Here is a 27,291-nt window from a genome sequence, read left to right as displayed (position 1 = left end):
GCTTTCGAGGATCGATCGAGCTGCCAGCAGACGACGTTTTCTGACAGCGGTGGAGGACGAGGAGGATACTAACGACTCTCACGCCACGCCCGTACCTCCGCCGCCCTTTTTGTCCGCCCACGACAATCATGTGAGGTACCTTAATCCAAAACAGATATTCATGGAATGTTATGAATGCCCTCACCTGTAGTTACGCCGTGTTTATAATGACTAGAAGTCGTCAGGCCACACCTTTATTCATTTAGTTCTTCGCCCTCCGAAGCAAGTTTGGGACAGTGTACCCATTGTTTCTTTTTTATTTTTGGTTTTTAGCTGTGTACTGGAAGTGCTTTTGTCATTTTAAAAAGTGGTCAATATCCAGTAGAATATTATCCTAAGATTTCAAACGATGCAAGTGTGGGGGCTAGAATATTATCATCGTTCGCAAGGTACTGGTAGCATTTCGACATGGTTCCAGGATGGCCCTCCCCAGTGCAGGGTATTCTGTCCGATTGTGATTTTTATTTTCAAGTCAAGACAACTTAATTCGTAATAATTAAGTTCATACTTTGTTCGATTGAAGATCCTTTAAGCAATAATTTCATATTACTTTTACTTTTTCAAAAGTATTTTGACCATAGCATAATACTTTTGAATTTGTAAGTCAGGACAACTTAAACCTTAATATGTAATTTCAAGTCCTGTTTAATTAAGGAGTTTTAGCAGTGATATTATGTACAATTTTATTTCTTAAAAGTGTTTTGACCTTAATACCAAGAATTAATTCTGCCCTACGTCATCTCCAACTTTGTTCATAGCCTAGGGTAGTTGTAGCCTATATGAGAATAACCATTTTAAGTTATAATACAGGATTTTCATATAGACAAATCATCATTTCATCTGTTAATATTTGAACAACAGAGGGTCAAAGTTTATTGCTCTAGGCTAGGCTAATTGTTGGACCAGAGAAATTTAGTGGGGTAATTCTTGCAATTCTAGGCTTATTGTTGACATTTCACTTTTTATTATTTGTAAGTTAATTCTACGCTTTAACATATTGTTTCAGCTGTTTGTTGTTTTGGTTGCTTGCTATCATAATAGGATAAAATGGGTAGCCTCATCATCTTTGGAAATAAACATACAGATTGGCCTAGCTTCTTTTAAAAATATTTTCATGCATTTTCAATTGATATACCATCTTTGCCTGAAAACTTGCAGTAAGTGTTACTTATGAATTGAAATAATCATGAAAGATAAAGGCCTGAATGTTAGTGAGGAAATTCCATGTCACTCTCGTACAATTGTGCCTTTACATAGGCCCTATTTTCTAAACTCTTCTGCCTAGGGTTTGCAAGTACGTTAATGAAAAAAGTCTTTGTTTAGTATTCAGTATCACCTGTTGGGAATAGAGTTTCCATACTAGTTTAATTGTAATATTTTATTAACAATAATTTTTATATTGTAATTACTGTACTTGTCATTGACATTACATATTTGTGGTAACTCACAAAAGCAAGACTGAAGTATTGATGCTCTCATATCCATTAATACAGTATACTGTACCTGTACTGTACTGTATTCTGGTTGTTATAGTACTTTACTAATACAGTATACTGTACCTGTACTTACACAGTATATTGTGTTGTTATACTTAATATATTTTTTCTGATTATTTTTTATATTTTTTGTGATTATTTTTTCTTAATGATTGAGAGAGAGAATTAGCTTAATTTTACTGTTGCTTTCTTTCGTCCTGCAGAGTGACTGAGAGGATGGGATTATTGTATTTTACAAGTCACACTTTGAAGTAAATTTTCCAACGTTACAGGTGTCAGTTTTTTTAAGTGCAACACTTTCCTTTATATAGCTCTGTTTGCAGATGACTAATAACCAAGATAAAATATATTACAGTATAATTAAGATTATCTTATCTCTGTGTGCTACCAGCAGCTGAGATTATAAATCAACCAATAAAAGGCTGTCATCTCCTGTGATTTTACCAAAGGGATTTCTTTAGATTTAGATGGTCATGCAGTTTTATTTATTTTTTTTTTTTCAGACTGAGGTTGTTTAAGGTGGGGGTCATGGTTTGTGTATTAGTGGAAATTGGTGTACTGGGAATGTGATCATTTGCACAGACATGTTGAATGACTGGAATAACCTCTGGTCTTTGATATAGGACCTTATGTTAACATTAGATATTTAGGTGATTGAAAATTACATTTAGATGTGGATTGCATTAGTTGTAACAATATATATGTTGTTGCTTAAGTCATAGATTTGGCTCTTCAGGGGATACTGAAACAGAATAAGAAATGCAACATTCATGTTTGGCTGAGATAGAAACAGTTAGACTTGGACAAGATTGAAGATGAGTGGTACCAGCATGTAAAGGATTGAATGACTGTCACCTTGCTGAACTCCAAAGGACCAGCTTTGTGTAAATGCAACCTGCCAAAGTGAGGACTGTTGGTCTTAGAAAGCCATGTTTATCAGCATAATAAGGACTTTGAGATGTTTCATGTACTACCCCCAAGACTGTGTCCAAGAGGCCTTACCAGAGAACTTGTTTCCAGAGCAGGAGTTACTGGTTGCAAGTCTGACACAGGATGTGTCTCCTTATTTGAACCCTCTGCATAAAAGAGGAAAAACCATTGGTAAACCTTGAGTATGATAGGCAAAGTTATTAATCCTCCAAACAATGGTATATCTACCGTACTAGACACTTACTGTACAGCACACCTGAGACTCCACCGATTCAGTACCTTCACCCTGGCTTCTGGTTTGACTTAATCCCTAGCCCTCATTTCACACTGGTCAGTACTTTCTGGTCTATCTCTTGGTATTTTATGAATGCAGCTTTTTCTTGTATTTTCTTTCATCTGCTGCTGAGGGTAAGATGTGCTGTTTAAAATTCAAAGATGAGAGCAAAATTTGGCTAGAGGCTGATAAAACTATGAAAATAATTGACTGCCCTGCTGCTGTCGATTTCAATTTAACATGCACGAGAGAAAACTTCCTTCACGAGTACAATATCTGGATACTTGACCATATGAGGATGGTGTACACTACCACGGGTGCACAAGCACCTTTAAGAGAAACCTGATGGCCATCCAGTAAAGAAAGAGGGGAGGTGTATTAAGGAGGCTGAAAGAAGGAAAAACTGTCATTGCTCCACTCTGGGAGAGACCGTGAAAAGGACAAAAACCTCAAGATTGAACTGTCAGCATATGAAGTCACTGAAAAGAGGATTATGAAAATCCTGATGAGGCTGAACAATGGCAACCATAAAAAAAAGTCTACTAGGAAGCAAATCATTCAGTCAGGCAGCATCCTCCTTACCAAGGACCAGGAAGAACTGTTGCATCCTGGCTTTAACTTTCAAGTCCTCTGAAGCCCTATCAGGACTGCAAAAGGCATGAGCTTGAAGCTTCATTGAAATGGTTTATATTGTACAACAGCACCCCACCTGCAGGTGGCCATTCTCAACAAGTTCTCCAAAAGCGGGAAGCAGTATGTGAGAGCAACAGCATATTGGGGCACCCAGATAGCTTCATTTATACATAACATCACTGAAAGTAAGGCTGACAAGAGCCATACCTGCACCCATCTGCAGAGGGAAGGCTACTTTGTCCCAAATTGATGTCCTACTCCTACATATTTTACAGCTAAATTCAAGATGATCTCCATAAAAAATCATTGATAGAGTCAGCCTCCATCAGGATGACATCAAATTCCCCAAAATAGTTGGGGATATTTGTATGGCATGAATACTTCCAAGACATAGAATCCTCTTAACCCCATTATTAACTAGATCCCCACCCATACCCATCACCTGACAAATGGATTGGCACACACACTGTTACCTTTCATTCCCTTCTGCTACAACGTTGCCTCTTCTATCAAGAAGCACTGATTTGAAGTAGCAACTTCAAGGGTATCAAATCTCATTGGCTACAGCATCTCTTTTCACAAATTTGCCTAGAGACAAAACCATCGAATCAATCCTCAAGGTGTATGATGATGACCCTCCCCTTCTATTAATGTCTCAAACAAAATGCTGAAGATCATCTTTGGAATTTGCAGGGAGGACCCCTTTCAGTGCCCAAGGGGTATGATGTACCAACATAATGATGGCATTGCAGATATTTCAACAGTGCTGTTGTGAAAATATCAGGCAGTGACATCCTACTATAAAACTATCTGGAGCCGTTGAGAATTTTGGCCTTCTCTTTACCCTCAAGAGGTTTACCAGCTTCCCTTACTAGATGCCCTTCTAATGCAGAATAGAAACATGGACATACAGACTGTGGTGCGTGGGACGGCCACAAACTTTGGCGCTGCCCCAACAGTGCCAGTGAGTGCCGTTCATGTAATTCGAGCCCTCCGCCAATGCTCACATCCTCTATGCACTCTCCACAGTGGCAGTTGGACAGCCACCTATAGGAACTTGATAGAAACCCCCCTTTATGTAAATGTGGATAATGCATTCTCTGACACTGGTTAAGAGGGTTATGAGAAAGATTTTAAAATTGTATATCAAACAAGATAGGAATTGAACTACATAATGACTGTCACCCTCTTGTAGAAACCAGATGTCCCTGGCCTATAAAAAAGAGGCAAAGAATTATAAAGATGTTCTTTATAAACATCCACCCGATCCGGAGCACATTTATGGTAAAGACCATTGTGTACTACTAAATAAAAAAGACAGGGGATCTTGTTCTTAAATACAACACCACTCCTTGACCAGCTGAACTCCAAGGGACTAACTTTATGTAAAGGCACATCTGCCAGAATGAGGACTATGGGTTTCACAAAGCCATGTACATAGGGGTGACGAGGACCTACCTATCAAGATGCCTCACTGCAACCTCTGTGTCTGTGCCATAAAATGGTGCTCGCTTGACTAAATTTCTCTCACATACAGTACTCCAAAGTTACGTACTTCTGTGGCTGTAGTTAGGCCAGTAGACTGCCAAGCTATTATTCGTAAGACCTGTAGAGTCTACATTTTCATGATGCTTTGTTCTTTTGTAAATGCCTTGAGACTTTTGGCCCAAGTTACATTCTGAAGATGGAATACTGTTTATTTTATTTTTGGAATTTCTTGAGATATTAGTTGATATATTTTTCATTGCGGTATTAAAATGTTATCCATATACATAGTTTCTTCAGTACTGGAAAAATATTTGCTATGATTGTTACAGAATCTTCATATGTATTGTGTACAGTAGGCTATATCATTCTAGCCTATCAGTATTACGCTTAAATCCATTAAGTATGGAGAAACCCATGGGAATTTGCATAGTGTAATCCTTATCTTATCTTGTGATAAGAATAATTGTTACATTTGATTGTTACTTGAATACATGAATTCCATATAGAACGTTTGATATGGACTTTGTAGGTATGTCTCAAGTATTTCAAGTAGCTACTTATTGTTGGAGGTTATTTCTTAATAATTGTTTGTGTCACTTGTGTACTATTACTTAAGACTTTTCATTGCTGATGTTTTTTTATATGTTTTTATTATTATTTGCCCTATTATGATACCTGTGATGCTGGAAAGTAAGTTATGAAGGTTTATATATTTATCAAATCTGGTCAGCACAATTTCTAAAATGAAATTGATTTTGTATGAGTATGCACAGTTTATGATTATAATAATGTGAACTAATAGATGAAAGGAAATATATAGCTAGCAGTCAAGTATAAGAATTTGAAAGATATCTTTTATTTTTCATCTCATGTTGAGTAGCTCTTTGTGGTTCCAAAAAGTGCTTCCATTTTCGTGTTTCACAAATTCAGGAATGATTCAGTCAGCAGCACCTCAACTTAACAGCCATTTAGATGTATGACCTAACAGACGTTTAGGTTTATGACCTCTCTGATAAGTGGCAAAGTCCGTTAAGTAAGCAAAGACACTATATTTTAGCCAACACTTGAATATTTTCTAGATATCTTACAGCTAACAGTAATTCCATAGTTCCTAACCTAAACTAACCTCTGCTTTACACGTAACATTCAATATAAGATGTTTATTTTTGAATTTATGATATTTAAAATGGCAGCATAATAAAAGATATTCATAATATTGCAGCTGACAAGTACAGAAATCTGTTAAGTTGATTTTGTAAATCTGGTTTACTGAGTTTGTTTTAGAAGTTGCCCAACACACACAGACATGTGCATTATTGCTTTCACAAAGAAAAAATGTATATTCAATGAGTCACTTGAAATAGTGCGCTGCTTTTACAAAGAAAGAGTTTATATTTAATGAGTCGCAGGAAATATATGAAGAATGTTTTGTACTGAAGGTTGTGTCACTGCTAACTTGACATTTGTTCTCTTGCAGGAGTGAAAGCAGCCTTCACTATGGAGGACTATAAGTTTCTTTTCAAGGTGGTGCTAATTGGAAATGCTGGTGTCGGGAAAACTTGTCTGGTGCGCCGATTTACGCAGGTAAGGCGTGACCCTTTTATTATTTCTTTTCTGAGTAGTGATGGGTGTGGCTAACATAATTTACTCAGAATGCTTTTGCTTTGAGTTTTGTGAAGCGCTGAAATTTTATTTCTATTTAGAAAAGAAACAGTTATATACACACACAGTATCTTGCTATTTATTTTTATTTTATCAAGAATTATTAGGATAGCTTAAGAAATACTGTATACAGTTTGATGCAGGCGTAATCGCGCTTCATTTTTTATTACTGTGTGCATTGCTTACTTATAGTTCTTATCAGTGTAATTCCTTCTCTTAGTCTGTTCAGTTACAGTTTCATATTACATTATGTAACAATTACATTCTTCTGATAGTCACTGTAAGTCATCATTATCAATAATGACCCTATCCAATGATAGAAGCCTGGTATGTGAGAGTAGGTGAGTACAAGAAATAATAGTATACCTCAAATATGTGACCATATTCCTCCTGAGAGGACCATTATTGGAACTTAAACTTAGATGTTAAATGTATTGGAAAGATGCTTGCTTTACTACTTATTGTATATCTTACATAAAAATATTGAGTGAAAGTTGATTCATACAATGCATACGTTCTAATTCTTAAGCAAGACGGTAATTTGATTGTCAGTTATAATTTCACGACAAAGTTATCCTTTGTGTTTACTAAGGAGACTAGGTAAAATCTGTAAAGTATAGTATGTCTTTCAGAAAATGCAACCAGTTTTTTATGAATGTCAAGGCACATCGTTATTCTTAATTGTTTCTAATTTTTCAGGGGCTTTTCCCTCCTGGGCAGGGAGCTACAATCGGCGTGGATTTTATGATTAAAACTGTAGAGATTGAAGGGGAAAAAATAAAGGTTAGTGTTTAAATAGCAGTATTTCAAGTGTCTTTTTGGACCAGTCTGTTGCTTCGACAGTTATCCCTGTGTCCTATTCGTATCTCTAGTGCCGTTCCTCAGGGATTTGTTTATCCCACCCATTTCTTCTTTACATTAATGACCCCCTTCAAGTGTCCATTTGCTTGATCTGTTTATGTGCTAATAATTTTATTCTTCACAAATCTGTGCCTTTTCCTTATCAGCCATCTTCAGGAGCTTCACTCTGTCATGCTTAAGCTTGTGTAGTTGTGTCGATTATTTCTATAAATGGAGCAGATAAAGCATAGTGCTTCAATCCTCTCAAAACCAGTTTTCTTTTTGCCTCTGTATCATATAATATTTAAGAATATGGAAATTGAACCCCTCTGGTATGCATTTTGGGCTTAGAAATAAATGTTAGCATGGTGTGGAAGGATCACATTCTTTCAGATTTACATGGGACCTTTCTGTCCTTGGATTATTATTCTTCTCATTTCTGGAACTCTTCTCTCACACACACATTAATCTTCTTGTAAATGACCTGAGTCTTACTTCACTTGGATTTATTTCAGCACTGTCATGAGATCACCTCCCTCTGCTTATTTTTAAGAGTTTTTCAGATACTATATACTATTACGTGTGGCATTCTCAAGAATTTAATGATTTTTGCATTCTCCATTCTCTGTCCTCATTTTGTGTAGTGAGCAGCACAGTCTCACAGGTACTGTGCAGAAGAGAGAAATTCAAGGGCTAATCTGTTTGATAAGTCTTTCATACCACATATTTCTAGGATGTTAGATTGTCTGCTCTTAATCATTGAGCTACATCTTTTTAAAAGTTTAGTTGAGTTTGTTGTTACTTGTTGGGTGAAGTCTACATGTAATACAGTACTTTTTTGTGTGCCCAGGGCTGATTTGGGCCAGACAAGTCTGTTTACATACTGCAAACTACAAAATTAGGTGATTTAAGAGAGATTTTAGGTCAATGACTAGCTTTCTCTCACCTGACAGTTTCTTAACCCACAAGATCAGACTGAGAAAACTTACGGTAGATTCAGAATAGCTTTGATCTTGTGATCTGTGACACGAAACTTAATCAGCCATGTTTTGCAGTAGTTGAACATGACTGGGCAAAAGTCTTTTATATAAGGAATCCTGTAACTAGTTTGGTTGGCTTGAAAACTCATAAATAAATATCCACTGATGTCTTTCCTCATATAAGCTTAGATCTAAGCATCTTGCCTCCATGCATCATAAGTCGTAAAGGCTTCGAAGGGATAGTTTTCATTGAGGTTGTGTAAATATGTTTCCTTATTGATTAATAAATGAAAATTTGGGAAAATGAAAAGAAAAGGAAACAGGGAAAATAAAGAAAAGAGAAAACTGCAAATGGAGGGTACAGGCAGTCCCCAATTTACAGCAGGGGTTCCGTCCCCGGTGGTGCGCCGTAAGCTGAAAATCGCCATAACCTGAAGCATCATAATTATAATGGGAATAAATACAGGCAGTCCCCGGTTAATGGCGCGCTCAGTTAACAGCGATCTGGTTTTATGGGGCTTGTCTAGCGACGAAAATCGCCAATTTCTGCTTATTGGCGCCGATAATTGGGTATTGGCACTGATACATACCTAACAGAGGCGCCAATAACTGAAAATCGGCGCTTTTCGGCGCCGATAACCTCTGAAAAGCACCAAAAATCGCCGATTTTCGGTTAGCAGTGATTTTTGGTTAGCGGCGATTTTTGGTTATCATCACACCCTCAGAAACGGAACCCCGCCGATAACCGGGGACTGCCTGTAGCACTTACATCACCGCTAACAGCACTGAAAAATTGGGGTTAACAGTGCCATGAGATAAGTGCCCTAAGTCCGGAATGACGTAACCTGAACCTGACGTAACCCAGGGACTGCCCAGTAAGTTAAAGAAAATAAGACAGTAGGATAGTACAGAAATTGAGATATCAAGATAAAATTAAGATTTCAAGGTATTTAGGAACTGGGACTTATCATTAATGGATTCTTATCCCGTGTAACTATGGGAAGTTTGGTGAGACTGAAGTTGAGGGAAGATATGCAAGGACTATCAGACTGTCATTATTCCAAGTAATTGTACTGTCCTGACTAGACTGGATAATGCATTACAATGTGAGTCTCTGAGAAGTGGCATTTTTTAAAGTTGCTGAGTCATTACCTCATATCATCTTCAGGCGAGAATCAGGAGTTTGAAGGCTTAAATGATTGCTAAAGGAAGACATATGCTAAGCTTGAAAGTAAAATTAATGTCAGTGGTGGTCTAAGGACCTGTAATAGTCATGAGATTGTTGATTGCTGAATGAAATTCAGGAAAGTAGAAGCAGTGGTCTTAGGTTGAGGTTATCAGTCTTGAGGGGGTGGAAGTCTTACTCACATCTATCTTTTAGTTAGGTTTACCAAGGAATTCATTTACCTCTTCTTTCCAACAGTATTAAGTTTCAAGAGATACAGTATCACTTGAAATTATTGGGCCTCAACTTGATGATTTATGTACTTACCAACTACAGCTACCCTATTATAATTATTTTTCCCTGTGTTACTATTGTAGACATGATAAATTTTTAAGTATATCTATTATTTTAAATGTTAAGTGTAAAGTACAGGTTGGTTTAGGTTAGGAACTATGTGGAATTACTTTTAGGTATAGGATATCTGGAAAATATTAAAGTTTGGGCTTTAATATTATAGGGTCTTTTTTACTTAGCGGACTTTGTCACTTATCAGAAAGCCCAGAGTGTCTGTTAAGTTGAGGTGCTAGTTTTGTATACCACCCACTCCAAGTGTAACAGATACAGTATTTCATTTCGCAACAATACGTCATTTGAGAAATCATTTAAATTTAAATGTATTTTCTCAGTTACAGATCTGGGATACAGCAGGACAGGAAAGATTTCGTTCTATTACGCAGTCATATTATCGATCTGCTCATGCCCTCATCCTAGTGTATGATATATCCTCGCAACCTACCTTTGACTGTTTACCCGACTGGCTCCGGGAAATTGAGCAGTATGCTAGCTGTAAGGTCCTGAGAGTACTTGTAGGTGAGTGTTTTTTCATGACTGTTTTTGTGGTTATGAGTAATACTTGCATTTCACAGTGTTGTATCCTTGTCAGAAGTTTTGCATATAGTTTTCCTTACATGGCAAAGTATAACTTGTATTGAGGGTTCTGTGCAGCATCCTCTTATCTCAGCTGCATTACATGCTGTTTTTACTATTTGCCGGTTCACTTTGGTCTCTTCCAGCATAGCTATCCACCTTCTTTAAGTCTGTTCTGCTCCCATTTTCTCCTGTCATTTATGAACAAATCTATTTGCCTAGCTTTAGAGTCACGAGACTTCTCAGCAGTTTGGTTAAACTAGATTATTAACAGTCAGAATATGTCACTACATATTTCTATGGATTTTAGATGCTTCCAGGTTTTGTAACTAATTTATAGTCATGTCATCATTTAGTCATAAATGTATATTTGTGTTACCTTTCAAACTTTCTAAACATGTCTTATGGCATAGTAAAGATTGCCTAGTATAGGAAATATACTGTATCTGTATACAGTTGCAAAACATCGTGACGGCATTCCTCAGATATACTAACAGTAAACTGTAGCAAGTAGATAACAGGTACCAGATTGACTAATTTAATTTGCAAGGTAGCCTATTCTATTATGAAATTGCTAAGCAGAGGATTAAGATGAGTTCCAGTTAATAAACTACTGTCAGTGGTATCTATTGCCAGTTATAGTATCAACTGCTTTTAGAAGAGCATTAAGGTTTTGTTGGTTCATCATTGATTTTTGTTTTTCTCACAGCTAGTCTGCTACCTTTTGTTTGTGTGTGTATGTGAATTTTTCTGTCATATTTTTGTAAATGAACATTTCTGAGTAAGCACACACATTGAGCAACCACATACAGTTTATGTCAAGTAAACATTTCTGAGTAAGCACACACATTGAGCAACCACATACAGTATATGTCAAGATTTTGTGTTTGATCACATGGAGTCTTATGCAGTGCTTGATAGAATATTGATATGTACATTTTCTTTGCCATTATCATTTTCTATTTTGAGTGTTCTCTTCTGTGGGGTCTAATATCTGACAGTTTATAGGATGCTAAAAGATTCATGTTTTCTATGAAAAATTATTTTCAGTGTTTTTGTCTGCCATGCTGAGAGAAAATGTTAGATTTGCTTTGGTGTAGAGAATGCTCATTTTAATCTCATACACAAAGATTTAATTAAAAGAGGCCTCTTCCACCAGGGGACAGGAAAAGTAATTTGCTCTTTTGTGTTGTCAGGACACTTAATAAGTACTGGGAAATATTAAGGGTATGAATATCTGGGCAATTTCCACCTTTATAGCCAAACTGTAGGCCATGAATCAGGAATTTGTTAAAACTACAAAAATTGGTACCTGACACTTTCAGTGAAATAAGTGTCGTTAGTTCTTGTTTAGAGAGCTGATAGTAACAAAAACAGTGAGGAAAACTATTGACTCATGTTAGTGTTTTCATAATACAAATAGTGATTCAGGAAGGATGCATGAATTTATGTAATAGGTATATGCTGGGGTAAAACTTGAGTGAAAGCTCATTAAGTGTGCTCTCACTGGCTTTAATAGAGCAAGTTACTTTTGAATGAAGATGCTCTGTAAATTACTGTGGAGAGAGATGGAGATACTATCCGAATTCTGCTATTTCCGTATGTTTCTGGTTGGACAAGGATTCTTAAGTCTCCTTAAAGAATTGAAACTATTGGGACCTCTATTTTAAGGGTTTGCATTGTATGTGTCTTTAGAGGACTGTACAAAACCATATTCCACTTTCTTACTGAACCCTCAGCATGTATAGATGGTTGCAGAAAGTAGAGGCACATAAACAGTTTGTTAGGCTACATTAGTAACTGGATTATTTACTAAAATGTGTAGTGTCACTCTACAGTCAAAGATTTACATTATTTTAAAGCAGCCTTGGTTTGACCAAAGCTGAAGACAGTCATCAGCCATTTGCCAGTCATATAGTGTACATTTCAAAATGGTTTTACCTTTTAATAGTCTGTTAACAAGTTTATAAACTTATTGAAAGGCAAAACTGACAGGGTTGGATTTTTATGGTAGAAGGCCCTTGGAGAGCCTGTCAGTTTTCACTGACATAAAGGGTGAGAATCTGAAATTTGGTTTTAAACAGTTCTAATCTGTTTACTGTAAATATGCCTAAGCCTGCAGTTGAGCAGCTCCATATTGCTCATCATATTTTGGTGTGGGATATTCTCCCTAATTTTTTGTTATTACTTTGTCCATTAGCCTTTTGTAATTATTTGTCAGTTTGCATACTACTAAGTAAGGTAATGTTTGAGGTTTGTCAAGTTAATAATTTGGTTTGCTGGAAATCAGCCTAGACGTAGGTTTCTTTTGTAATGCCCTTATTAATTTTAGCTAAAGCCAGCAGATGAGAGTTATCATCATCATTTATGAGTATTCAAAAAATTCAAAATGGCTTGAAGTTATAGTAGTGCTTGAGTAAATAGTACTAGAGTTTTTATGCCTAACTTAGAGAAAGACCCAGTTTATTGCACAGTACTTGTAAGGGGCAAGTATGTTCTTGTGAATCTCTTTTTGGCCATGATCTTTTTAGTAAACTATATATTAAGTGTACATTGCCGTGTCCAAATGGTAATGCTTCTATGTGTAATACACTGATGTTCTGCATGATTTTTAAAGTTCCCTTCTACTGTGTTAGTGGAATTAGTTGACTCTTCTAACCATGCTGTCGCTTTGTTTTGGAGCAAATTGATAGCACATTCTCGTGACACTTCCTCATGCTGCATCTCTGTCTCTTTATTCTTAGTTCAGGTGCCAGCAGAGAGTATAGTTTCATTGTCACATTCATTGTGAAGTGCTACCCAAAACTTCTTGGCCTGATTGGAAGTACAGGCAGCACCTTGAGAGTCACAACAATCTTTTGGCAATGGTGCTCATAGTGGTGGCTCTGACATTTGTCTCCATCATCCAGCTTCAGGTCTAATCATACAGGTGACAGAAATGCTGTATCATCAGGCAGGTCACCAAAATGTTAAGTCTGCACACTGTAGATTCAGCAGGTTTGAATAGCTCAGCTTATTTCAGTTGCTTTTACATAAAGGCAGATAAAGTCACAAACTTAAAGTCTCTCTGCTTTGCTGAGCCAGACTCATAAAGTTTCTCATTTGACTTTTCAGGCTTGGCAATCAGCAACCCCACTTCTTGCGAAGAGGGTAAAAAAGAAGCGTTTGCTACTTAAGCAGTAGACACAAGTGTTAAGTGCTGTCACACCTCACTTTTACCAACAAAACACTTTCCCTTTTTACCAGAATCAATTTAAAAGTGTAACACTTATTGAGTTGCAGATTCAGTGGCTAGCCACAACTTGATTATTAATCAACTAGTCAACATAAGGTTTCAAAGATTCCTTATCAGAATAACTCTAGCTCCATTATTCAAATAAAAAGACTGTCTCAGGACATAACAAAGGTAAATATCCCATAGCATTTAGTAAAAGTACAAAGTCATTGAATTGTGTGTGAACCATTTATGAAAAGAAATTCTTTTGGGTAGTAGATGCCGCCAAACAACATTAAGTATACAAATTAATAAACCATAAGATAAATCACATAAGACTGGCTGCAGTAAATGTCAAAATAAAACACATGCAGTATACCAGTATCAAAAGGAAATTGAAAAGTCTCCTACAAATACAAGCTGTAGAAAAACAAATAAAAGGTCTAGAAAAGTAATAATTAATAAAATCTTAACAAAACTATCAAACAACAACTTAGGCAGCTTGTTACACCAAGAAAACATACAGAATTACAAATCCCAGAAAATGGTCATATGAGGAAGTACAAACATACTCCAGAATAGTAATTTTGTAAATCTATTACAAATGAAAGTTAGCAAAACGCACAGACACTAACTTGAAGTTAACTAGCTTTTCGCTTGTTTGTACATTAGGATTTACTTATTATGATGAGTTGTAATACTGTATCAAAAGAACCAAAATAGAGTATCCAGCTGGATGGGAAATCCTAACACTTGTTGAAGTAAAACGGCACTTACCTTTGGAAAATCGTAAAGTTCTTATTAACTATTTTTGTTAATGTTGGTGGAAACTTTATGTGATCATTGGTGATAGCTTCCCACCAGTGGCAAAAATCCTCCACCCTTGAAGAAATTCCTCCTGAAGCAACAGGAAAATTCTTTTACTTTCACTAAATTGATAAAATTTTAAATTCCAAAATGGAAACTGCAAAATATCTGGCTGTGGCAAGTTGTGGACAGCTCACTGATTACACGCAAAGTAAACCAGTTTGGCTGTTGTCCGCCGAGAACCATAGGCTTCAAGAGAAAATTCTCGGGGCTGACTGTTACGTTTTGATGGTTTTTTGATGGATGAAACGCACTATATTGTAAATGTTGGGTTTGTTGTAAAACAAAATGATTTTGATTAGTGTATACTCATGCTTTTGATCATTCCCTGACTTTGCCTTTGATAACCCTTCCTTTTTTTAATTAGATAATACTCATTTTATATCTTCGCTGGTGCAGTTCATCTCTCTCAGACTTAGTACTAGCATAGCTCATTTTAACCCAGTACTGAAATTGATTTCTTAGATTTAGTTGTACTGTACTAACCTATTTTCCTCAATTTCCCTAACCGTAGGAAATAAAACTGATCGAGAAGATCGGGAACTTCCTACGCATGTAGGCGAAGAATTTGCACATCGCCACAACATGTACTTTATTGAAACTTCAGCTAAAGAGGCTGACAATGTAGAAAAACTATTTATCGAAATTGCGAAGGAACTTACGCAGGTAACTTACTCTAGAAACAGTTGCTGGTATATTATTGAGATTTAAGCATTTTCTTTTTGTAAAGTAGTCTTCATCCATGCATTGTATTGTGTCCAGTTTGAAGTTACAGGCGGTCCCCGGTTTACGACGGGGGTTCCGTTCTTGCGCCACGTCGTAACCCGGAAAATAAGTCGAAAATCGTCAAAAATCATAAGAAAACCTTACTTTTAATGCTCTGGGTGCATTGAAAACGACATAAACTGCATTATTATTCAGTTTTACATAAAAACCTTCAAATTATGATTATTCTGCCGTTTTGGGGCCATATTTCTTCCGTCGGATCAGCGCATTTATGCGTTGTAACCCGGAACATGCGCGCGTAAGCCGGGAAATAATTTCTGATGAATATATTTGAAAAGCGTCATAACCTCGGAACGTCGTAAGCCGGAACCGTCGTAAACCGGGGACTGCCTGTATATGCTCCTCATCAGTATGTTAAACAAAAATGTTAATTAAATAATTTTCTTGATATCATCCTTTTGCTGTTTCTAATATTGTATTCTTTGGAATCTTGACCTCATTTGCATGTTACTGCCAACTTATAAACTGAATAATGAGAATAATTATAAACTTTGAAATTTTTTCCACAACACATCTCATATTGCTAGGTAACTTATCACTTGAAATACCTCCTTGAATTTTCTTGAGAGGCTGGTGTTGGCTATCTGTATCATCTTATTGTGGTGGGCTCTCAAGTTTATTTGCTTTTGCTCTTCTAATTACTAATATATTTCCAGATGTTTTGGATAATATCTGCCATATTGTTGTAAATACATAATGAAGTGTGCAATTAAAATAAAGCATTTGGTAAAGTTGAAATTGTGCTACTCAGGTATATATACCGGTAGTTGTTCATTTACAGAGACCAGTTAATAAGTAATAGTTTTGTGAAATAAAATGCTGCATATACTATGTAAATGAATACACTCGTAGTTAAATAGTTTGTGTTTTGTGGAATATAAACGATGGATCTTGGTACTTTTGTATGTTAGCCACTGATTAAAATGAGGAAGCATTCCTCTTGCAAAAACTGGATGTGAACTGAATGTAGGCACATGAAAACAAGAAAGCTTATAAGTAGGGATTATTGATTAAGTAAATTAGATAATTAATAATGCATTGTAGTCATCTCTTTTGTGCAAGTTTTAATGCCTATATAAATCTTAATCTGTGCTGTATACAGAAACATGACTCAGTAATTTGATGTGCAGAAGTGTTTTGTGCATCAAATTTCATCAGTCACTGATTACTATATATAATAATCGCTTAATTTGCTTTTATTTATTTGGGAGAAAATAAGCATATGCACATTATTGAAATCCAAAAATATTTATCAGGGTCCTTAAAAGATTTTATGAAGTTTATTGGCAATGACAGAAAGGTAACTTTTTTAATGAGTGCTCAAGATTATCATACCAGGTGGGATGTAACTTACATATTTGCCAAGTACTTCAGTTTTATAGAGACAAAAGTTATTCAAGATTGTAGCTTAACCTGTCATGTGCTTGCTTAACCTGTCATGTGCTTCGGCAGAGAAACTGTTCTGGAAGATTTAGGAAGTTGTTTAGAATTCAGATATTTTCCATAATTTATAAGGAATAATACCATAAAGCAGTTGACCCCCAAAATTCTTAGGTATAAGGCAGGCTTATGTTTGCATATTTTGCAAAAGTCAGCCTCCCAGATAGGGGGACAGGATGTCCATTTGACTATTTAATAATTTTCAGTTGTTGTTATTAACAAACTGGAGTTCTTTACATGTGGGTATAAATTTTCGCATACTTAAATATCAAATGCAGCCTAGGCAATGTCTTAAAAATAATCATAGTATGCATAGGGTTAAAAGTTTACTATTCTGGTTTTACAACCTATTTTATTCATTTTGTGACCCACTGATGGGTCGGGACCCACAGTTTATGGAGCCCTGCCTCACGTAAGCCGTACTCTTTTACAGGGAGACAGTGGACTTAATGTTTAATTGCTAGTTTACAAGAATCATTCATGTCAACATTAGGTAACAAATTAAGCTACATTTACAGTTCTCAAATTCTGTATGTAAATAATTAAGTATGACTTTTTAACAACAACTTTTCTGCTACAAAAATAATAAGTTTACGTATAGCATATAAAAGTATCAATTATCAAGCAAGTTGCAGTAATAGACTAAGATACCAGTGATTATACACAAATAGATAATGTGATGTAGGTAACAAATCAAGTAGTATGGTATAGCTCTCAAATGTTAGATATATATAATTGACTACAGTATAACTTATTTTTATAAAAAAGATGTGCATATTCGGATAAGTTGATTAGTACAAAAAACCTGAGTTACTATATTACGTATACAAAATTAGTTACTAGAATAGCATGCTAGAATTGTAGACTGCTTGTCTCATCAACTTTTATACCCATCATATCAGTAGACCTTCAAGCTTTGAAAGACTGCTATCCATAACATATTGACGATGGCATATATGGTACAGCTAAATAGAATCTAAATTTGTCGTTACTTTTACAGAAAAAGGAGAATATATTTCTAGACAAAGTTAAGTGAGTTTCAATGTAAATTGAAGAATTATTTTTACATGGCTATAGAAATTTGCTATTTTTCTTTCAGCTTGTGCGTAGTGGGCATTTTGATAAGGTAAGCTATTCAATGTTGTACAGTATTTCAAATTTCACTAAATGTAGCTATCCTTTTTAATGCCTTTGTAACATATATATAATCTTCAGTGTTGTTTTTTATGCACTCTTCTAGAAAAAATTCAGTACAAGCCACCAGCACCTAAGTTTTGTTTTCCCTTGCAATACAGTGTTATAACTTGGTTGTATATCCTATTACAAGACAGGAGATGAACACTTGGACCACAGTTTTGTTTCAGGACGAATCATTATTTTTACTGTACTGTATAATCTTCAGTGTTGTTTTTTATGTGCTCTTCTAGAAAAAATTCAGTGCAAACCACCTGCACCTAAGTTTTGTTTTCCCTTGCAATAGTGTTATAACTTGGTTGTATATCCTATTACAAGACAGGAGATGAACACTTGGACCACAGTTTTGTTTCAGGACAAATCATTACTTTTACTATACTGTACCCCACTTTTATGGTCGCCAAAGTCATGTTCCACAAAATCCCAGACACATCCATCTTTTGTTTAATAAGAAAGGCAGTAGCTAACAGATAGCGATACACATGCACCAGTGGAATGTATATCTAGCTTCCCTGTCTTCTGTGTGCCTGCTGAACTGTTTACGGCTCAATAAGATCCTTGGCTTAGCTTCAAGGATCGCTTTTACTGTTCAATAACTGATTGGTTTTGTAAATGTAATTTATCATTTTCATTTCACATCCTTCCCAGTGTTTGTTGCTAAGTGTTACCAAAGACTTAGTGTCAAGCGTTTTTATCGTCACTGACTAGGCCTTTGCTGGTTAGTTTTGCTGCCTTGTTGAAGGGCTGTTATTTTGTAAATACTTTTTTCTTGTTTTCCTCGGAAATTTGTGCTGTTTTGAATTCAGCTAGCACTAATTTGTCAGTTTTCATAGCCTTCTTTAGGTGTTTGTAAGGGTTATGTTCAAGACATATTCATTTGGCTTATTTGCTATCTTTCTTCAGATATATATACAGTATTAGCAATGAAAATTAGGATTTAGCTTTTAGCTTTAGTGTTAGGTTTTTTTATATCTTTTTGAATTCAGTTTGTACAGGTCCTACAAACTGACGCTTGTTAGTGTCTAACGAGTACTTTCATTTGGTTAATTACTGATATTGATTGGTATTTAGTTTTTTGTAATTATTTTAATGTTTGTGAATGTTTTTAAGGTTGTGTTCTTTTTGTTTATTTACTAACTTAGTTGACATATAATCAAGATGAAAACTTAGCATTAAGAGTTAATGTTACATTCAAGTATTTTGATGGAGTAAGTTCTGTGTGAACCTTGTTTCCATATCCTTTGTTGTACTTAAGTGTTACCAAGCACATTTGGGTCGTTATTACAGTACTTTTCTCTCAAGTTAAATACAGGTACAATATTTGCATTTAGCACTGATAGTAATCCCACCTCCACTTGTCAATATTGAGCAGTTGTAGAGGCATTAACCATCTCCAGTTTCGACTCTTCCCTACCCTTCTCCCTCTTCTGGCTTTTCCACCAATTCCTTCCCGAGGTCTTGTTTATTATACAAATAATTAATCTTCTTTCTATAAGAGTAAATTGTTGATGGCCTCCATCTAAGAATTAAGATGTCTAGCTCAGTGTTTTGGTTAAACTTTCTTTTATACAGCTTATTTTCATCTTATATAAAAGGAAGCTGAATGTTCTGCATACTTTGGTGTCCTTTTGATTATTAATGAGCAATTAATTTTTTTTTTTGTTTTTAGCGAAATCTCATTTCATAGAAATATAATCTTTATATGGCAGTGGCACCTCATCTTAATGGATCTCAACCTAGTAGACTTCTGTTCTTACTAGCAAAATTAGTTTTTATTGTTGCCATTTTAGATGTGATACATTTTTAGGTAAATCTCTTAAATTGGATGTTAGGTGTGAAGTGCTGTTCAGTTTAGGCTAGGAACTATGTGGCATTACTGGTGGTTGTAAGACATCTAGAAAATATTAAAGTTCACTCTATAATACAGGGACTTTGTTACTTAATGAACTTTGTTGCTTATCAGAATGCCAGACCCCCAAAGTGTCTGTTAAGTTGAGGTGCTACTAGTAAATTTTATGCCTTGTGTGTAGTTTTTCTTAATGTCTGTCTTGAAATGACCTTTTTCTATTTAGGTTAGCCAGTACTGTAGTGCTTTGAATATGAGAGTAATAATCTGACAGCTTTTATATATCTTACAGGATAGCAAAGTTGGTGATCTCTCTCCTCAAGATGTATCAAATGTCACTCTACCTCCAACTAGGGAGACGCGTTCCGAGTTTGCTTGTTGTTCTCGTTGGATTTCTTCATCTACGACGTAGCTGAGTATCCCTCAGAGGTGTTAATGAGGAGTGGTTTGTTAAGAATTTTATACTGGATGAATAATGGTACCCTGGTTTTTTCACCAATATGCTTTTCACAGTATTTTATTTTTATACTCTCCAAATAGGCATTTAGGTTCTCTTCTTAAGTTGCTACTGATTTTGTACAATTGTATCTCAGTCATGTCAGTTTTATTTTTTCATTCTGAATGAGAAGTGAATACTTCAGGTTCTTATATTTATTTTAAGCTGAATTTAAATTTGAATACTTGTACCTTATAACTTTTCAAATAGATACTCATACTTAAGTAACAGATGTTAAGTGCTAAATACGTGAATGGTTGCATTTATTTTTTTGTAGATGTACATTCCAAGCCATGCTCATGCGTTTTTATTGTAAATGGGAATGGTCTTTTTTTTATGGAAACCGACTTTTTACAGCAGTCAGTTTAGTAGCTGTACAATTGCACCTTCACTTATTCCGTGAACCTCTCTTTGTCTTGATGTCACGTTATAAACTTATTGACTCGTATTTGTATGAACGTCTAAGGTAACTTATCCTCAAATTGGGCTGTGATAAAGTAATGAAGAAATATAAAGATCATAATTGAAAAGCAGCTGTCATAAGGTATGGAATACGATTTGCTGTATTTTGTTTGCGTTAGCTATATTGGAATAAGTTTGGTTAAAATATTTGCATTATTTTTATGATCTTTTTTTTTTCTCGAGCTATTTGTGGGAAATTAGGGGAGAGGTCGAGAAATGGTCTTCATGGATTAATAGACCTTATGCTTACACAGCTTGTCTGCTGTACTTGTATATGATTGGGTAAACTCTACACTGCACATAACATGAACTCTATAATCTTGGAATTTACCCCTTTTAGATTTGGCAGTTTGTTTGATGAGACTCAAGGATTCAACTTAATATGGTCCAGTTTGAAAAATATTGCATATTTCTCCGACTTCTACGCTTTTCTTAATTGTTTTTATCAACTTGGTAAACTAGGGTCTCAGGTTTGCCTATAAGGGCCTGTTTTATCATCGAACATCTTTCTACAAGAATTGAGAAACATTTTTAATATTTAAGGGAGATACAAACTGTATTTGAAGTTGTCATTTGTGTTGGAAAATTCCTTAACTTGTTTTCGTACAAGATTGTGTAGTGCATTCTAAGAGATGAATCTGGAATTTGTATAGTCGACAGATATCAGATGTGTACAATTATGAAAGGAGGCTTTTGAGAGAAAACTTTTCTGTTCAATTTGATGTTTCGCAATAAGGTACTCATACATGTGACTTTCCTGTCGCCCCCCGAAAGGAACGAAGAAGTTTGTGGTTTTACTGCAAAAATATTGAATAAGGAAATCATTCCTAGATATTAAGGTGCCACTTGATTTATTTGTGATTTGTTGTGCCAAAAGTTTAGTTGTACTATATGCACTAGGATATTTTACATTTCGCATATAAAAGCATGAACATACATATAGTGTACATACACAGTCTGTTTTTTGCTGCATGCATTCAATTCTGCTCATTTTTTTTTTGAAGTCATGTAAGGTAATGATAGATATTTTAATCATTTATTTATGAAACTCTAATGTGAAAGGATCAAAATTCTTAATTCAAATTTTTGTCCTCCTGTTGCACTTTCTTTTTATCAGAAGTTATGGTAAAGTTTGCATTTATTACCTTATACAGTACTCACTACAGCGTAGTACCCTGTAGATTATTTATTAGGGTTTTTTCCTGTATACTTCAGTATTTTCTTGGGCATAATCATTATACTTTGAGGATTAAAAATTTAATTTTGTAGATTATTCACACTGAAGGGAATTATTTTGGAGTAGACCTGCAATTTCCTTAGGATTTTCATCAAAGGTTGTGGTATTTTAAGCCTGTAATATGTGGCGTGAGATTAGAAATACTCGTTCAGATTCATGAAAACTAGTTTGGTAGTTATACTGCAACAGCAGTATATTCTGTCACCAAAATGGTAATTATCAGGCATTTTGAGAATTTGTGGAAGTAATGATTAAACCTCAATTGGCTTCATCAAATTATTTCATTAAATCTGTTTTGTCAAATTGTTTCATTAAATCTATTTAGTCAAAGTATTACTTTATATCTGCTAATAGCAGTAGCACACTCCTTATTAGCTGCAGTATTTTCTCCTAGTGCAATAAAATGTACAAGATAAATCCTCAGTATGAAGATAAATCCTTTAAATTAAAGGTGTTTATTTGCATTTTATATACCTAGTCATTTTTACTATTTTCTTTCATTGATTAAAATTTCTATTTATGTTGGCTTTTCTTCTTCACTAAGACTTCAAAATAAGAAATCCTTTATGTGATGGTAGTCAGCACAAAACTTCATGATAGAACTCGTCTATCTGTTTCACTGTCATTGCTTTTTCTTATTAGTTATTTTGATTTTATGTTAGTTTTTGATTATACCGTATGAGCAGTGATTAAATGCATCAGTGAAAAAAATACGAACCTAGCACAGAGAAGTTTGTATGTCAAATCTGTGTTTGGACACTTAGGATTTGTATGGTTCCCTACTCATAGGTATTTAGGTTGATTACATTTACATCGTTAAGAATGTTCATTATTTTTTTTCTATTGAAGAGAAGTTGTCGAATAGCACGTCTTCTTTTCCTGTGGTTGCTTTGGAACAGTATGATAGTTTAACTTCTAGATGCTGTTCTTTGAAATGTGGTACCCTGCTTTAATTCTCTTTCAGGAATGTGCCATGTGGTTCTAGTCGTAACTGTAAACTTCCTTTTGTTTATATAGTCTTTATTTTGTAAGCAGATGTTACCTACGGATAAGGTATAGGCCAGTGCTTCAGAACCTTGAAACTTGCGTTTTTAAATATTACATTATATTTTGCTATATAGTTTAAGGTTTAGCTTTATAAGCTTGGTTTATGTTACTTTTAAATGTCTATTTTGTGTTTAGAATGATTTTTGTAATCCTATCTGTCATTCGCAGCTTTTGTCAACTTTTGACCCCTAGTCATTAAGATACAGGCAGTTTTGGTTCCGACTAATTCTAAATATATTCATCAGAAATTATTTCCGTCATGTTCGGGATTCTGACGCGTCGTCACGCCGATCCGACGGAAGAAATATTGTGGCAGAATAATCATAATTTGAAGGTTTTTTGATGTAAAACTCAATAATAATGAGTTTACATCGTTTTCAATGCACCCAGAGCATTAAAAGTAAGGTTTTCTTATGATTTTTGACGATTTTCGACGATGTTCCGATATTTTTCGTTCTATGGAACCCCGTCGTAAACCGGGACCGCCTAGGTTGTATGCATATATTGTCTATGTATAGCATATATTGCTATACAAATACACTGTGCTAATACATATGCTAAGAAAGTCCAAGGTACTGAATATATCTAGCATTTTTCAATATCTGATTGCATTTTATATAAGCATTTTTTCTAACAGTCCTCTTAAGACCAGATTTATCCTCACTGACATCAATGCCTTAAGTTTGCATTCTTGTCTGTTGAACTCTTTTTATCATTTTAGGTCTCCTTTTAACCTTTTTTCTGATTGTGCTTCAGTTCATTGACTTGAGCCATCGGCTGGTTTGAAACCCAAAATATTTCAGGTTTTCATGTCTTTGTTGTTTATGCAAAAGTTGCTCAAGATAAATGCTCAAATAACTTGCTACTCTTTAGTTTCATCATTGCTTGTCCTATTCAGGATGTGATACCATATTTGCATCATTATTTTGCATTTTCTTTTATAAGTCTAGAATATGTTGACCTTTTAATCATTTTACTAAATCAGGACTTTACTTTTTATTATCGTTACATGGAACAATGTTAGACATTATCATTAGTCATATGAATGACAAAAAGCATTAGTGTGTTCTTTTCATTCTAAATTTTAGCTTTTATTTCTGTAATTAACCAACCTTGTCACTAAAACTTTGGTTAAAGTGAAACGTAAGAGAGTACGTCAGGCTTTTTTATTTAGATCTCCCCGTGAGGACTAATCAGATCCTTACCAGAATTACTTATCTAAATTTTCAAGGCATCTATCACATTGCACCTTCTCTGTGATGAATAGTGACCAGTATTCTTTGTATTTTATTCATTTCTGCAGCTTGTCTCCACATTTATTCTTTTCAGCCTCTTTCTTTTGCATTTCCCATTTACGAATGTAATTATGTGACCTCTTCAGCTTCAAAATATTTAAAACCGCTCAAAGACCAACAAGTACGTATCCTTATTTTTGGAATCTTTATCCTTCTTTATAGTTTGAAGAGACCTCCTCCTGTTTTACTTATGCTTATGCACTACCACTCACAGTGTGACCAGTTAGCCAAAAAATAGTAATTCTTGAAAGAAAAGCTTACATCATTCTCAGAGGAGGGCTTCCCACCACTAGGAGAAACCCCAGTTCCTGCTTTGTTATGCATCGATTAAATGGCTCCTCTTGGGAGCAGAGATGTTCATCTGGGAGAATAAACAAACTCTTCAATCAGAGGAAGACCCTGTTTATTGTATAGCTGGTCATGCTGGAAGGGATATTGCATGGGACTAATAAAATATGTAATAATTACTGTAGATTTTGTATTTTTTCCTTTCATTCTATGTCATTATCTTAGCTTGAGTATGATTTTACCTAATTAGCTGCTAAAGTGAAGGAATCATATTCTCTGTCATTGCAAATTAAATTTTTTCTTTTAAGTCCCATCATTATATTTACCTTTTCTTTGATTTTTCTAAATATATCTTTTACCTCAGCCTTGTTCATGGAGGGAAACTTGAATACTTGTTTTGAGTGCTGTCATTTATAATCCTGTTTTTGCGCTTTTGTGGAACTTGAGTCAATAAAAGAATGGTTTTGCTTTTAGGCTTTATATCTTCAAATGTTTGTTCATATATTTCTCCAGCAAGTAGACTGAAATAAAAAAAAAGTAAGTGGCAGAATTTTAGAGGACTCTTGCATCACACAGCATTGGAGGTGGTGGTGACGAAACTTCATCCAGTTGTACTGATAATAGTTATGTCATTTTGATCTTTTCATGAATTTTATGCCTTCTCTTCAATTCATGACTTATCAGGAGGGCTTCTACTGTTTTAAATTCTCTTATTGTTTATAGAATCTGTAATTTTTACCGAATTCTTACAGCATCCATGGTCATGTGGGTACCATAAACAATCAAGATTTTTCATGGTTTCTTCTAATGTACCTTTGAAGTTGTCACTGCATGATTTGGTTGTAGGTAACATATTATCTGCTTTCAGTGAATTACACTGCCAAAACTAAGATCCACTTCAATTATTGTTATTTACCATGCACATTCAGGCTCTTAACATTTTGATTTTGAAATAGGGAAAGAGACTGTGCACAAACTACAACTTTGTTGTGTGTTCTTGGTTCCATTTAATTAAGGGTTCAGCTGCGTAGTTCTTCCTTTTGCCAAAAGGTATTTCCAGGGGCTTCAGTTCTGTCTGCACCAAGTGTCCTCATTTCTCTTTCTACAATGCATGATCTCTTGGCCATTACATTTTGCAGGTAAACCCCATGCTTTCCTAACATATTTTTCCCATCCATTCAAGATTTTACATAAAAATCATGCTTGAAAGAAGGGAAAAGAAAGAATTAGTGTGTTAATATACGAAAGTATCTGGACTTCCTTATCTGCTCCTGCTACTCATTTCTCCATGTGATAAGTGTTTTCTTTGTGTGTTTCACATGACAAATCTTTTTAATATAATAATATTCTGTATCTCTGTTGTCATTCCAGTTTCTTAATTAGAAAATCTTAAGATAAAAGATTAAGAGCTGCAAAGTATTATGTCTGAATTTCCTAGTTTCACATATTTTTGCAAGGAAACATCTGCTGCTTCTGAACTTTTTACAGTTCTTGATACATCAAGGTGGTTGTTTATCTGTAGATTAATTTTCTTTTGATATCTGGGTCAATTTGATCTCAACGCATAGCATACAAATTGCGGTAGTGGGTGCGAAAGAGTGAGTTTGAAGCATGATAAGTCACTTTCAGAACTCTTCTTTCATTCTATGCTTTCTTTTGTGGTATTGGGAATCCATTTCACGAGTAAAAATGAACCAGCAGTTTCCAGTTTTCATCTTAGAGGAATGTCATTATTATCTAGCTTTAATTTAATCTTAATTTCATCGATGATTTAGTAGTAGAGCTTTACATTGTAAAGGATGGACTTTTGTCCTTTTGTGTTTATACTAATGATATAATAGTTTGATTTTTCAAAGCTTTCACTTGAAGTCATTTAATGTTAGTCTTAGCACTTGTTATGCTAATATGAATAGTTAGCTGCGTGAAAGTCTGTGACATTGAATTAAGCTCTTAAAATAATGGAAGGCGTTGTTACCGTAATGGCAGATTAACCAAGAAACTGTGGGATACTGGAAGAGGTGCAAGCTTTCATATGACCCTTCTCATCCCAGTTGTAGAATTGAAGGGAAAGGTTATCTATCACGAGAGAGGGTAGATTTAGGCATTGTTTTAACTTTTTGGAGATAGAAACATACCTAATGTATTTGTCAGTACGTCTCGCTTTACTAGAAATTGGAAAAGGCTGAATCATAAGTATCTCATTTATTATATTTCTTGTATACAGTATTTACAGGTTTCATATTGCTAGTGAAAAATCACATAGATTCTACCGCGCTATAACTGTTTGGAGTACATGCCTCATTGTTCTTTAAATTTCTTTAAAAGTTTTGTAGCCTCTTAGGTCATTTTCTCCGAGCTATCACTGTTTAACTTGACCTTTGTGATGTGTACCTGTACTGTATCTTAACTTTTTATTTCCAAATACAGGACCAGTTTATGGTTTTGAAATCTGCTGTATTGTATGCGGAAAATAAAGCCTGTTGATTTTTTTGTATTGTAGTAGGGCTTGGGAAATTTTATAAAGTTTATCACATCAAGAACATTCCTAGATTTATTGGGAGTATGGGTGATCTGAAATCTTAACCTTATTTTTTGTATGAAATGGATTCATAGGCATAATCTTAGGTTCAGAGTCTGTGCTGTCAAAATTCTCTCTATTAGACATTTTCAAAGTGTACAGGCTTC

General features: G+C 35.0%; 1 protein-coding gene across 2 annotated transcripts; it reads left to right on the top strand.

Moving 5' to 3' along the window:
* On the top strand, positions 1–25,407 carry LOC136840660 (ras-related protein Rab-30-like). Of its 2 annotated transcripts, none has more exons than XM_067107370.1 (8): positions 1–135; positions 6,338–6,444; positions 7,222–7,305; positions 10,194–10,377; positions 15,030–15,181; positions 17,841–17,867; positions 20,074–23,238; positions 23,514–25,407. In XM_067107370.1, exons 2-7 carry the CDS (start codon positions 6,358–6,360, stop codon positions 20,191–20,193), a joined length of 654 nt encoding a protein of 217 aa, XP_066963471.1. In that variant the 5' UTR covers positions 1–135; positions 6,338–6,357; the 3' UTR covers positions 20,194–23,238; positions 23,514–25,407. The 2 variants fall into 2 exon arrangements, with proteins under 2 accessions (XP_066963471.1, XP_066963472.1); XM_067107371.1 differs by having other exon boundaries at positions 15–130; positions 23,514–24,992.
* The last annotated feature ends 1,884 nt before the right edge of the window (positions 25,408–27,291 follow it).

Source organism: Macrobrachium rosenbergii, chromosome 8 (assembly GCF_040412425.1).
Source record: "Macrobrachium rosenbergii isolate ZJJX-2024 chromosome 8, ASM4041242v1, whole genome shotgun sequence".
In the NCBI taxonomy this organism is placed as follows: Eukaryota; Metazoa; Arthropoda; class Malacostraca; order Decapoda; family Palaemonidae; genus Macrobrachium; species Macrobrachium rosenbergii.
The sequence above is the reverse complement of the archived record's forward strand: the minus strand, read 5'-3'. Positions and strand labels throughout refer to the sequence as shown.

Coding starts and splice junctions, on each gene's coding strand:
- LOC136840660 (XM_067107370.1), top strand. CDS start 6,358: ATGGAGGACTATAAGTTTCTTTTCAAGGTGGTGCTAATTGGAAATGCT. Junction 6,445..7,221: donor TGGTGCGCCGATTTACGCAG/GTAAGGCGTGAC, acceptor CTAATTTTTCAG/GGGCTTTTCCCTCCTGGGCA. Junction 10,378..15,029: donor GGTCCTGAGAGTACTTGTAG/GTGAGTGTTTTT, acceptor CCCTAACCGTAG/GAAATAAAACTGATCGAGAA.